Source organism: Mesoplodon bidens (genome assembly GCF_964165515.1).
Source record: "Mesoplodon bidens genome assembly, chromosome: 7".
Lineage (NCBI taxonomy): Eukaryota > Metazoa > Chordata > Mammalia > Artiodactyla > Ziphiidae > Mesoplodon > Mesoplodon bidens.
Window position 1 is genome coordinate 44,628,814 of NC_138164.1, and position 13,824 is coordinate 44,642,637.

The following is a 13,824-nucleotide window of genomic DNA, read 5'->3' on the forward strand; positions in this document are numbered from 1 at the left end:
CTGTCACTATTTTTATAAAACTCTGTAAGATTTTGAAAATTTATGGTCAAGATTTCTCCTTAGCTAAAATATTCCTATTATGAATGTTATTAGTTTATGTAGCCGTGCATTGAAGAGATTTTGAGTCACTCATAATTTTGTCCTTGTTTCCGTATCTACTAATTCATAAATGAGGAAAACAGCAGTTTTAGAAACAATTTGATCTTTTAAAAGAAGTTCAAACTATATCTCTGCACACTGTTTCCACACACTTACCAAACAGCAGAATTAGTCTTTGACAATTCTGAAATATACAAAATTATGTACTTTTTGCAAAGGATGAACATGCAATTAAAAACTATGTAAATGTGTATATGTCAACTAAATGACTCATCCCTATCCAAACCCAGGGTTCTTCTGTGGGCTCAAAACCATATGATAGTCTTAGGCTCTGAAATTTTAAAACATCAGGGTGGGTGAAAAAACAAACATTTAAATATGTACAACTGATATGCAAGAAGTTTCCTAACTCAGAAAGGCAAAAATAATTCATAGATAATAATTAATTAGGATAAACCAGCACTGTATCATTGGTTAATTGTAGCAAACCACCAGTCTAGATGACTGGCCAGTAAATGCTGCATTCTTCTTTTTTTCTTGGCCGTGTGGCTCGCGGGATCTTTGTTCCCTGACCAGGAATTGAACCTGGGCCTCAGTAGTGAAAGCACCAAGTCTTAACCATTGGACCACCAGGGAATTCCCTGCATTCATTTTTTAATCCAACAGATAATTATTGAGGTCCTACTCTGTGCCAGGGCACAATACAGCAGTTAATAAAATGGACAAAAATCCCTGTCCTCCTGGAGCTTACATTCTAGTGGAGGGAGAAAGAAAATAAAAAAGATAAATTGGTAAAATAGTATATTCGATGGCAATAAGAGCTATGAGAAAAATAAAAGAAGGGGAGGGGATTGGGAGCGTGAGTGTGGGTTGTACAACTTTAAACTGGCTGGCCAGAGAAGTCTCCTTGAGAAACTAACTTTTGAGGCTAGACCTGAAGGAGACAAGGGAATAAGTCAGGGGACCAACTGGGGAGAAGAGCTTTTTAGGCAGAAGGAAGAGCCTCAGCCAGAAGTGTGCCTTCCAGCGTGAGGAACGAGGGTGAGGAAGGAGGGCAAGGCCCAGGTGGCTGGAGGTGGGTCCATGGGGGAGCAGTAGGGAATGCTTCAGAGAAGTAAGTGACGTGATGTGAGGCTGTGTAGGGCTTTGCAGGTGAATGTAAGGACTTATGCTTTTATTCTGAGGGAGATGAGAAGCTTCTTGGGAGTGCTTCGAGTAAAGGAATAACAACCTGATTTACGTCTTGAGAGAATTACTTCAGCTGATGTATTGAGAACAGACAGGGGCAGGGTGCAGTGGGTCAAAATCAGAAAAAAACAGGAGGGTCTTACATTCTTAAAAATTATTAAGGACCCCAGAGAGCTTTTGTTTATGTGGATTACATCTACTGCTAGTTGTTATATTAGAAATTAAAACTGAGAAACATTTATAGTCCTGGATTAATTCACTGAATAATAAACCCACACAGAGAAATAACATTTTTTAATGAAAATAACTATATTTTTCAAAACAATATTTAGTGACAAGAGTGGTGTTGTTTAGCATGTTTACAAATCTCTATTATCTGGTTTAGAATAACATAGCTGGATTATCATAGTGGCTTCTGCATTCAGCCTGCTATGAAATGTTGTTTTGATTGAGGTATATGAAGAAAATATGGCCTCACATAGATAATCTTCAATACTAAACCCAAACATGACAAGTAGTTTATCTTGCCCCTTGAATGGATATTATTAGCATTATGCAATTTGGTGAGTGGGGAATATTAGTTCACTGAATTATGCAGATCTTCCAAATGTTGACACATTTCATTACACAGTGTCAAAAAACAGTTATTATACCACTGTCCAGGTTCAGAACATGCTACCTCCAGATATGGCACCTTGGCATAGTGAATATTTCAGGCTGAAGAAATCTGAGAAATGGCAGGTGAAGGAAGATTCTTTCTTTCTTTTCTTTTCTATTTTGTTAGTCTGCTTATGACCTGTTGTTTCTCAGCAAACAGGTGAACCCACAGTGCTCAACAGAGGCTATGAGAATAAACATTGATTTGTTCTTATTTCTTCCACCTTCAGGAAGGACCTCCTGACCTTCCCCTGAAGCAGGTCATAAAACCATCATGTGAGAGGTGCCCTCCCTGTACCCAGAGGAAAGGCACATCCTTGTCTCCGAAGATACAGGGCTGCCCGGAAGAATCCAACAATCGGGCCTTGCTGTTTCCCGGTTTACTAAATTCAGCTCACCTTTGTCCTACTACATCTTCCCAAGGCTTCCCACTCTTCATCAAACCTAACATAAAAACACTCAGGTTTAACTGTTTCTTAAGGTGTTCATTTACTTCCTTATGAAGGCTTGTGTGTCTCATAAAAACTTGTATTAAATACATTCGTATGCTTTCCTCTTGTTAATCTGTCTTCTGTTACAGAAGTCTCAGTCGAGAACTAGAGGAAAAAAGAGGTTTTCCTCCCTATACCATTTATCTCAGTCTGGAAGAACTGGGAAGCCTTCAAGCTCATGGCCGTAGATACATGTTTTCCAAAATTCCAATTTTAGCTTAAAAACTTGAAACTAGCAACAAATTCTATGAGTTGTCTTTTTTGAAGTGGTAAGTTCACTTTTTTCTTTTGCAGGACAATGTCTGTCATAGTTTGTTAGTCATTCTTTCAAGTAAAAATGATGTTCTATGAAAAAGGTGACTGGTTCAGCTCACAACTCAATCACACAACTGCTTTTCCTGCAGACAAATATTGTTACTGTAGTATGCAATAAAACTGCTTTATTAGTATCGTATAGAATTTAAAAAGACATGTACTCAAGGGTCAAGATTTAATGAAATTAATATTTTTTACAGCTTCATGAGGACATTGTAGTGAAGAATACAGTGACTACTAGTATAGTTTGGTACTTTGACTTGTGCTAGGGGCCCAGCAGTTTTAACAACTGTTTTCGCACCATTAGTGTAAATATTAATACAGTGAAAAAGGCAAACACTGTCTTAGTACTATTGCAAAAAACAGTTCTGATCTCCTGGACTTCCTGTAAGAGGTTTTTTTGGAGTCACTAGGGGTGTGTTGACCACATTTTGAGAACCAGTGATCGAGATGAAAGATGATGGTAGTTTGGACCAGCATGGCAGGAGTGGAAGTAGTGAGATCTATTTTGGTTCTGGATGTATTTTGAAAGAAGATTCTATAAGATTTGCTGCCCAGCTTGGATGCTGAGTCAAAGAAAGGGGTCAAGTTTTCTGGCCTGAGCTACTGCTGAAAGATGAAGTTCCATTACTGAGATGGAGGAAGACAGCAGGGTTTGGGGAAGATCAGAAATTCAGTTTTGAATGTTAACTTTGAGATGCCCATGAGACACCTAGAGACGTCATCTGAGCAGCTGGATACAGACTGCAGTGGAAGAAAGATGGCTGTAGATACACATTTAGGTATTGGAATTTAAAACCATAAGACTTGATGAAATCACCAAGGGAGGGAAGATGGACAGAAAAGAGATCCCAGGACCAAGGTGCCAACATGTCAAAGGTGAAGAGAAAGCCAACAAAAGAAACTGAAGAGTGGCCAAGGAGGAAGGAGGGAAAGCCAAGCCCAGTGTTTCCTTCCAGGAGAGGGATCATCAGCATTGAGTACTGCTAGTAAGGCAAGTAAAATGAGGGCTGAGAACTGGTCACTGGAATCAGCAACATGTCACTGGTGACCTTGGAGTAATTTCAATGGAGTTGTGGAGGCAGAAGTTCTGGTGAGAGTGGGCTCAAGAAAGATTTTTATACAAATGTTCACAGCAGCTTTATTCGTAACAGCTTCAACCTGGAAACAGTCTAAGTGTTCGACAACAGGTGAAAGGATAACCAAATGAGCAGAATCCCATTTATAAAGTGGAATAGTATCCAGTAATAAAAAAACAGACTACTGACACATATCAACATGGATGAATCTCAAAAAACACTGTGCTGAAAGAAGCTGGAAATGAAAGAGTACATACTACATGATTCCATTTAGATGAAGTTCTAAACCAGGCAAAACAAATATATATTGATAGAAATCAGATTAGTGTTTGCCCAGGGAGGGGAGTAGGGCTAAGTGTTGACTGCAAAGTGGCACAAGAAAACTTTCTGCTGTGAAGGAAACGTTCTAAATATTAATAGAATGCTGATTATATGCATATATTTGTCAAAACTCATTATACTGTACACTTAAAAATAATGGGAAGAGACAAAACAGTGAACATCAACAAGTCTTTCTGAGTGGTCACAATGTAAAGGGGAAGCTAGAATAGTGACACAATAGCAGGAGGGAGAAGTGGAGTTGAAATTTTTTTTAACGTAGGGTAAATAATAGCCTATTTGTATGTTGATTACAGAGCAGTAAAGGGAAAACCTGAGGACACAGGGGAGACATGCAGAAACAGTGCTTATAATGATGGATTATGGATTTTAAGGTGGGAACGTGGGAAATGCACACATGAAGAGGTGAGGGACAGTGAAAATGTGATCTGTATCAGTGGATTTTGGTCTTGGTGCCGTTGCAGGGTTACTGGAATTAGGATACTAAAGAGAGTGAGCTTAAAACATAGGTAGTGAGAATGATACTTAATATTGAGATTGAAGCTGTAGTTTACCGACCCTGAGGTAGACGGTGCTTGACTTCAGCTATATTACTTACCCTGCCTTTCATAACAGATTGAAACTCTATGACAGTACTGCATACTTGATATATATTTTTGAGATATTCCACTACACAGGAAAATCCGAATACCTGGACATTTTGGGTATGTTATGGCCTAGAAGCTTACCAAATGGCCAGTGGAAGCCAAGTGGCGCCTCAACCTGTTTTAGTTTTTCCTGTTGAATGCTCTTAGCTGTACTGTTACCCTGCTTCCTCCACTTGATAGCCTGATTGGTGAGATTAGTCTAGACTGATCTCAAATCAGCAATGTCACACAATACATTCTAAATATTCCTTTTTAAGGAGTGATAGAGGTAGGGACTTCCTTGGTGGTCCAGTGGTAAAGAATCAGCCTTACAATGCAGGGGAGGCAGGTTCCATCCCTGGTCAGAGAACTAAGATCCCACATGCCGCAGGGCAACTAAGCCTGCACGCCACAACTACCGAGCTTGCGCGCCTCAACTAGACAGCCTGTGTGCTGCACACTACAGAGCCCGTGCACTCTGGACCCCGCACACCACAACTACAGAGCTCACACACCCTGGAGCCTGTGTGCCACAACTAGAGAAGAGAAAACCCGCTTGTCACAACTACAGAGAAGCCCGCACACTGCAACAAAGAGCCCACGTGCCGCAACGAAAGATCCGGCACGCCTCAACTAAGATCCCGCGTGCCACAACTAAGACCTGATGCAGCCAAAAATAAGTAAAATAAATAAATAATAAACAAATCTTTAAAAAAAAAGAAAAGAAGTGACAGGTAGAATGCTGAGAGACACAGGTGAACCAGACTGTTAATCTAGACTAAGTGATAAGAAAGCAAATAACTCTGTGGAGCCTTACCCTCCTCCCCCAAACAGAAATTATTTCAAAGTTATCTGACAGCTCTCTGATTCATTCTAAAGTGTGTTCCTAGCAGTTGAGGCTACGTATTAACCACCTTCACTGTGCAACCACTGTACATTCTCAGCTGTTTTCTTGGAACATCCCTTTCAAAATGCTCTTTTTAGAAAACACTGCTCTACTAAACAGACATGACTAATCGTCTTTGGATGAACCCCACACATCACAAAATTATGTTAGTTTTCACAAAGGAAAATAGGAGAAAAATGTATTTTCTTAATGGGAATAAGATCCTTGGGACAGAGCAAACTGCTAACCATAAATGCCCATCTGCCACAGCATGAAAGAAAACTGCATTTATCACTGTAAAGGGCTATAAAGTACTTACTTTCCACAACAGTTTAATGGCTGAAATTCTAATCAAAGAGTTAATATTCGGACTCTCACATCTCATAAGATGTTTAGTTACACAAATTAGAATGTTCCAGCCTGGAAAGGCTAACTGAAAAGAACAGAGATCCACTAACTATGGTTGGACTACTCATAACCAACAGAAGAAAATCAGAAGAGCCACTGGGTGAGAATCCCCTGAAAATCAAACAAGAGTTTTAGTAAGAAATCATTTCTGAGAAGTACTCTTTTAAATAGTAGCAAGTATCTGTTATGCACTTATAAAAAAGAAAAACAAAAGAAAAAAGTAAATTTTGGTTACTTTAAAAATTTAATGGTAAATCTTACAGGCTTATTTTTGTTTTATCATCCCACCCTACTCAAATTTGTACATGAAGCCATTCCAGACAAAAATTTAAAGTACTTTGTGCTATACTATCAGCACTACACATTTCCAGTAATGGTCTGAATTCAAATCATGGTGAAAACAAGCTGACTAGTTTGGCCCAGTGACAAGAGAAATCATGCTTATGAAGGAAGACTTAGACTAAGATCTGAAATATCATCATTTGAAGGGGTTATTCTTCCCATTGCTGGAAGTCCAGTTTTCTAATAAAGACCAAAAGACAATTTCTTTTTGATACAGTTTTTGCTACATTAAATATTAATTTCTGTTGTAATCTTCCCACACACATACTAGTGTAGTATTTGATGAGGTTGACAATTCACAAACTGATCTAATGTCGATGCCATATATTCTTTGGAAGGGGTCCCTGTCTGTATGATGATGATAATTAATATCACCTAGCGTGTACTAACTGTTTTCTATGTGCCAGGCACTGATCTAAGTATCAACAGTTGAAATGTATCAGTTTATGAATTGGCAACATACATGGAGGGGGAGAGAGGTTAAGGAACCTAAGATTACACAGGAAGTAAGAGCTGCAGCCAAGGCCTGAACTGGCTCCAGAGCTCATGCTTCTCAACACTAAACTATGCTGCCTTGTGTGTGTCTTGTTTTGAAAAAAAGAAGCAGCTGGTGAGCTGAAAAGAAGCATGTGACCCACTTCTCCTTAAAATTTCTGTTATCTTAAAAATGATTCCTTTGTTAAGACTTGTTTTAAATGCTTCTGATTTTATAAAAGGCTTTAATATATTGAAATGTCACTTTATAATGCTAATAGTTGCTGTATACATTTAATTGAATGTTTTCTGTTCTGCGTTTCAAACTGAGTCAATAATTGTAAATGACACAATTGTATAGAGTGATATAAGTATATTAACAGTTACATGTTTAACTTTGCACATAAATCTAGTTTGAAAAAAGTATTAGTAAATAAGTACATATTTATCCCAATCTTTAAAAACTTTTATGAAACCTAGGATAAATGTATTGAAACTAGATTTCCTGGGCAATACTAGAAAACTATATGACTCAAGAATATTTGCAAAGAGAGAAGAAGCTAAAAAATGAGAACAGAATTATGTGGCAATCAACTAAGCTGTCTTCAAATACAATTTGTGTGGTCTCGTTTCCGTATTTTAGTCCCTTATGCTTGCTCTTTTAATGTATTATATCCTGATATTCTAGCAAATACAATTAAAACTACTCCTCAGAAAGGAAATCTGCAATAAAATATGTAATACCTTGTATACAGTTACTAGTTTAATACAACAACATCCAAATAACTAATCAATTACCAGTATTTAAAATTTATAGTAAGAAACTTATTAAAAACAACAAAAGACTATCTCTGTTCCAAATTTAGGCCAATTTAAATGACTTTCAATACAGGTAAACTCAATGTAGGCGTTACATTTGGTTAAATCTCACTGACCAGATTTCCAAGAATGTGATTATGGCGGTGGATCACCAGGATCAGGCAGTGCCCTCCTTAGCTGCATCCTCAGATTCCTGCCATGCTTCTCTCCTACTGAGGAGGCTCAGGAAAGGACCCATCATCCATGTGCTCACATAAAACCCTCCCTCCCCTCCCTACCCACCCCTCTCCTACAACAAAAACTGCAAAGTAGTTGTGCTTTTGTGGCCTTTTCACTGGAGATTATAAGTTTGAGTTGAATTATCCAATGTGAGGGTCACAATGAGAGACCGTGGATCTTTCTTATTCTTGTGCACTGTGATCTTTCCTTTCAAGGCTTCACCTATAGAAGAAAGGCAAAAAGTGTGTTTCAGAATTCAAGGAATACAGTGTAGCAGAAAAGTAAGAGTAGACCTAGTATTGCTCTTTTTTTGTTGTGAAATGTTTCACTAATTTTTTTTTAACTTAAAATTTTTTAGGGCAATTTTACATTTAATTTTTGAACAAAACAGATCTAACTTACCCAGCACAAGTGTCAAATGCTTGTGGAAGAGTAAGCAAAACTACAGTGGTCACTGCAGGGTTGGGGGCTGTGTTATTGGACTCCTCAATATGAGCCCTTATGGTGCGTCCTGGGCATAAGAAAAAAATAAAACATGGCCCCTGCCCTCAAAGAGTTCATGGTCAGGGGTGAAGAGAAATAGCTACATTAACAATTATACAACAGGTATATGTCTAAAGTGTGCTGGAGGTGAGGATTGGGGATGGTCAGAAGGCAGTAAAAGGCAAAGTTTCACAAGAATTAATGGATGAATTATCTGAGGACTAAAGTCAAGGTTACCTTAACGAGTGTACATGGAGCAGCTTTTAAGTTAGAGAAAACACGTATAGAGAGCCCTTGGTAAATGGCATTTTGGGGAAATGAAAACTACAGCTGTGAAAATTTAAATGTGTATTTTATAGAGGCACATGACAAGGCTGTTGGCCTTTAAGGTACTCACACCGTAAATATAAAACAGAGCTTACACAGGTAAAAGAGTGAACACAAAAAATACAAGGCAAAGAATGATTCCCTAAAAACTTATCCTGTATGCTCCAAATTTTGTTTTACTCCAAAACGGAATTATATCTATGTGCTTTTCTGATTATAGATACTTCTCATTTTAAGTTTTTTCATTTATTTACCAACAGCCATTGAAAAATAAAAATGAGATTGTTAAGTTGTAACTAATCACCATTCCTTGCTTAAATAAGAGTAAAATCACAGCAAATACTATCAGGTATAGCTTTGAAAATCTGGATGGGTACAGTGAGGCTCCATATAAAATGACTGTGGAATCTATATAAAACTATCAAAATAGTGAATCAATATCTTATTTTAAAAAACCCTGCAAATCAAATCCCCCATATTAAGGGCTAAAGAATCCGAATGCTTTTCAATATGGTAATGAAATAACACAGTAAAACACAGCAGAACCACCTCATAGTTATACTTCAGAGAATAAAGATTCCATTACTGATACATTCTACACAGCCTGTAAAAAAGGCAAGGCTTATATAGTTTAATACAAAATTATGGAATTAGAGTAATGGAAAAAATAATGTGGCCCAAGATGCAGTCTATGTAACCTAAATTTTATGTGTAGGTGTTATGTTAATATGTACATCTGGCTTTCTTTGGCTTCTGTATCTGACCTATTCCTCTATATTACTAAGAAAATGAAAAAAAAACTACATCACACACCAAGCTCATCAACAGCCTGACAAAGATTACCCATGAGGTATTTCTACAAACTTTGTAGAAAGTTCAGGTTAATTATTAGACAATAATAATTGCTAATTATTTATTTAACACTTATTTTGTGCTAGCCCTATTCTAAAGCCTTTATGTGATTTATCTCACTTAATGATTACAAAATATCTCTGTGAGGTTAAGTACGTTTCCCTCACTTTACAGATGAGAAACAAGGTTCAGGAAGGCTAAGCAATTTGCCCAAGGTCATACTGTCAGTTAGGGAAGAACCAGGATGTTAAGCAGGGCAGTTTTGATTCCAGAGCCCATGTTTGTCAACTACAGTCTAGTATTTCCCTATCTCTACCTGAAAATTGATTATTATACTTTTAATACACTTTAATGGACATGAGGCAGTCAAAATTTTACTACTCTATGACATTATTTGTAAAAACATTTAGCCACTTTATAAAAATTTTACTAATATTAAATTTTATATAATAATTTTTATTCTATAACTTTAATAAGCTATAATACATGTTTTCTTGACCATTAAGACATTAACCTAGGGAAGAAGTCGTAAGTATCTTCAACAAATCTAAGAGATTTTCCATTTTCGAATATGTAGGCAATATTTTCTTGTTTCTATTTTTTACCAACATTTAAAAATTGTTATTTTATACCAACAGTCATATCCTGAACTTATCATTTACTGATACTAAAATTGGAAATGAGTAGCTGCTCTACGATAAACTGCTATTGGTTTTATAAGTATATGACAGAAAAGAGTAATTACCAACTTGGTTATTAGGTTTAAATTACTGTTACTGAATTATCAACACAAGTTAACAAGTGTTGAATTTTACACATTAGTGGCTTGTTAATTCCTTCCTATTTATAAGCAATGTGTCTTAGTGTAAATTACTTAATTTAGTTGCTTCTTTACAGTAGTTCCTATGTATGAAAAGACAGATAATGTATACTTGAGATATAAAAATAATGACATGATCTCCACAGACCCAACATCAGGCTGGAATCTTACACAAACCACTGAAACCCCGTATTATGTCCCTCCAATCACATCTCTTCTCCAACCTCCAGTGGTAACCATGATTCTAATTTCTTGTTACCATTACCTATTTAAAATAGTACCACTTCACAGAGGTGTATCCTGTATTAATAGACTGCTATTTATTTGTTATTCCATTAAATTATTTCCAGTTTTTTTATTACAAATAATGTTGCTATGATTACTGTTACATATGTCTGTTGTGTCCATAGACAAGAGTTTCTCTAGGATGGAAACTGCAGGATTTTAGGACATACACATGCTCAAATTACCATATAATGATAAATGGGCCTTTACTAATAAACTTCATCTAGTCATAGAAAAAGTCTCTTAACTACATAAGAAGAGTAACTTTCTTTATTGAGAGAATCTTTATCAAAATCTGAAAGCAAATATGATAAAAAGCAAACACAGCAGCATTTAGATTAAAGTGAGAACACAGCAAAAATACCACTATCACTACATTATTTAACATTATTCTTGAATGTTCTACACAATGCAATATGACATAAAACAGAAATTAAGAATACAGATGTACTACTATTACGGGGGAAAAAAGAGATACAATTAATTTCAAATGTTATTTTCAGGGAAAGAGTTCCATAAATCTTCATTGAGTTCTCTTGAGACTTTAACTAAATACTGATCTCTGTATGTGTATGGTAAAATTTCATGATTTTGAGCAAAAGAACAACTCCTAGGGAGCAATTAGCTGAACAATTCCCAGAGCTCACACAGGCTGCGAGGTCTGAGTTCCAAGCAGCCGGAATAGAAGGAACCTGTTGAACACTTCTGATGATTCACTAGAGACACCAGATAATGCTTTAGCATTACACCACCCAAAGAGTAAAGGTCACACCACTGCTCTCTAACAAAGCTTTAAAACATTTTTTGTAAAGATCAAGGTAATCTTTAAATAACTTAATTGCCTGCCAAAGCAAACTTCACATACTTTTTAAAAGATAGTAACCAAAATCCAAACATTCAGCAAAATAATGCTTCCAGTGTGTGACATCCATTTTAAAATGTCTAGATTTTTAAAGAGCTGCAAATTGAGGCCTATAAGCAGAAAAAAAAAAGTTACAACAATAACAAAAACACATCAAGGCACATCTTAACTTCCTGAAAACCAGTGATAAAAAGAATAATCTGTAAAATATTCAGAGAAAAAAACACATATTACATATAAGGGAAGATAGAAAAGAGTGATCTCAAAATTTTCATCAGCTTGGGCTTCCCTGGTGGTGCAGTGGTTGAGAGTCCGCCTGCCGATGCAGGGGATACGGGTTCGTGCCCCGGTCCGGGAGGATCCCACATGCCACAGAGTGGCTGGGCCCGTGAGCCACGGCTGCTGAGCCTGCACGTCCGGAGCCTGTGCTCCGCAACGGGAGAGGCCACAACAGTGAGAGGCCCGCGTACCACAAAAAAAAGAAAAAAAAATTTTTCATCAGCTGGACACATCTTTGAAGTGATGAAAGAAGACCTGTTAAAAATTCGATATCCAGCAAAAATCCTTAATAAATGAAAAATAAGAAAAAAATTTTTTTTCAAAGAAACAAAAGCAAGAAATTCTTTTCCAGGAGGCCTGCACTAACAAGAGATGTTAAAGGAAGTTCTTCAGACGGCAGGAAAATGACAACAAAAAGAAACCTGGATCTATACAAAGGAATAAACAGTGCTAGAAAATAGTAAGTACATGGTAAATATAAGATGTTTTTTCCTTTTTAAAATTTATTTAATAGATAATTGACTGTTTAAAGCAAAAATAGTAACACTGTATTGTGGGGTTTAAAACATTTGGGGAAGTGAAATGTTTTTATAAAAATAGCACAAAGGATCAGAGGGGGTAAACAGAAGAGTATTGTTTTAAGAGTCAAAACTACAAATGTAGTGGTATGACATCATTTGATGTTAGTCTGTGATAAGCTACAGGTGCATGTTTGAAACTCTAGAGCAACCAGTATAGAAACAAACCCAAGAGTATAGCTAATTAGTCAAGGGAGGAGATAAAATGAAATAATAAAATATAAAGTCACAGGTTAAAAGTAATAGGAAGGAGAGGGATAGTCTACATAAACATTAATCAAAAAGAGGCTGGAATGGCTATATTACTTTCACACAAAGTTGACTAAAGGAGGGCTTCCCTGGTGGCGCAGTGGTTGAGAGTCTGCCTGCCGATGCAGGGGACACGGGTTCGTGCCCCGGTCTGGGAAGATCCCACATGCCGCGGAGTAACTGGGCCCGTGAGCCAAAATTACTGAGCCTGCGCGTCTGGAGCCTGTGCTCCACAACAAGAGAGGCCGCGATAGTGAGAGGCCCGCACACCGCGATGAAGAGTGGCCCCCGCTCTCCACAACTAGAGAAAGCCCTCGCACAGAAACGAAGACCCAACACAGCCAAAAATAAATAAATAAATAAAGCAAACTGTCAACAAGTAAAAATAAACACTATTATAAAAAAAAAAGTTGACTAAAGGAAAAAAAATAACTAGAGATAAACAAAGACATTTCGAATTTATAAGTTGTTCAATTCATAAATGAGACATCATAAACTTTTGTGCGCATATAATTACAGAGCTTCAAAATGCATGATGCAAACCTGACAGAACCATAAGAAGAAACAGACATATCTACAATCATCACTGCAAAGTTTGCCTCTCCTTTGTTGATAATAATAACAACTAGACAGAAAATCAGAAAGAATATGGAAGACTTGAACATTATTAACCAACCTGACCTGGCTGACATCTATAGAACCAAGATGGATCATATACTGGTTCATAAAACAAATCTTAATACATTTAAACATACAGACATCATACAGAATATGTTCTCTGACGAAAACTGAATGAAATTAAAAATCAGTAACAGAAAGATACTTGAAAAATCCCGAAATATTTAGAATTTAAACAGACTTCTAAATATTCCATAAATCAAAATAAAAATCTAAAAGAAAATTAAACAGCATTTCGATTTGAATGATTATGAAACACACGTAAAAACAGGTGGCCGATAGCTAAAACAGTGCCTAGAGGAAAAACTGATAACTTGAAATGCTTATATTAGAAAACAAAGAAGACAGATCCAAAGGTCTTCCTTGGGGAATTCTATCAAATATTTAAGGAAAAGTAATACCAAATGTACAAAAAATAGAGGAGGGAATACTCCATAACTCATCTTTTGAGGGCAGCATTATCCTGATA

At 36.8% G+C, this 13,824-nt stretch overlaps 1 protein-coding gene across 1 annotated transcript in view; it reads right to left on the reverse strand.

The window, feature by feature from the left end:
• Window positions 1-6,281: 6,281 nt before the first annotated feature.
• The window catches only part of PRMT3 (protein arginine methyltransferase 3), a 151,768-nt gene continuing 144,225 nt past the window's right edge, over window positions 6,282-13,824 (reverse strand). The window contains exon 16 of the mRNA XM_081241082.1: window positions 6,282-8,164. Coding sequence (XP_081097208.1) covers window positions 8,055-8,164 — 110 coding nt within the window. The 3' untranslated portion in view covers window positions 6,282-8,054. The remainder of the gene's footprint in view (window positions 8,165-13,824) is intronic.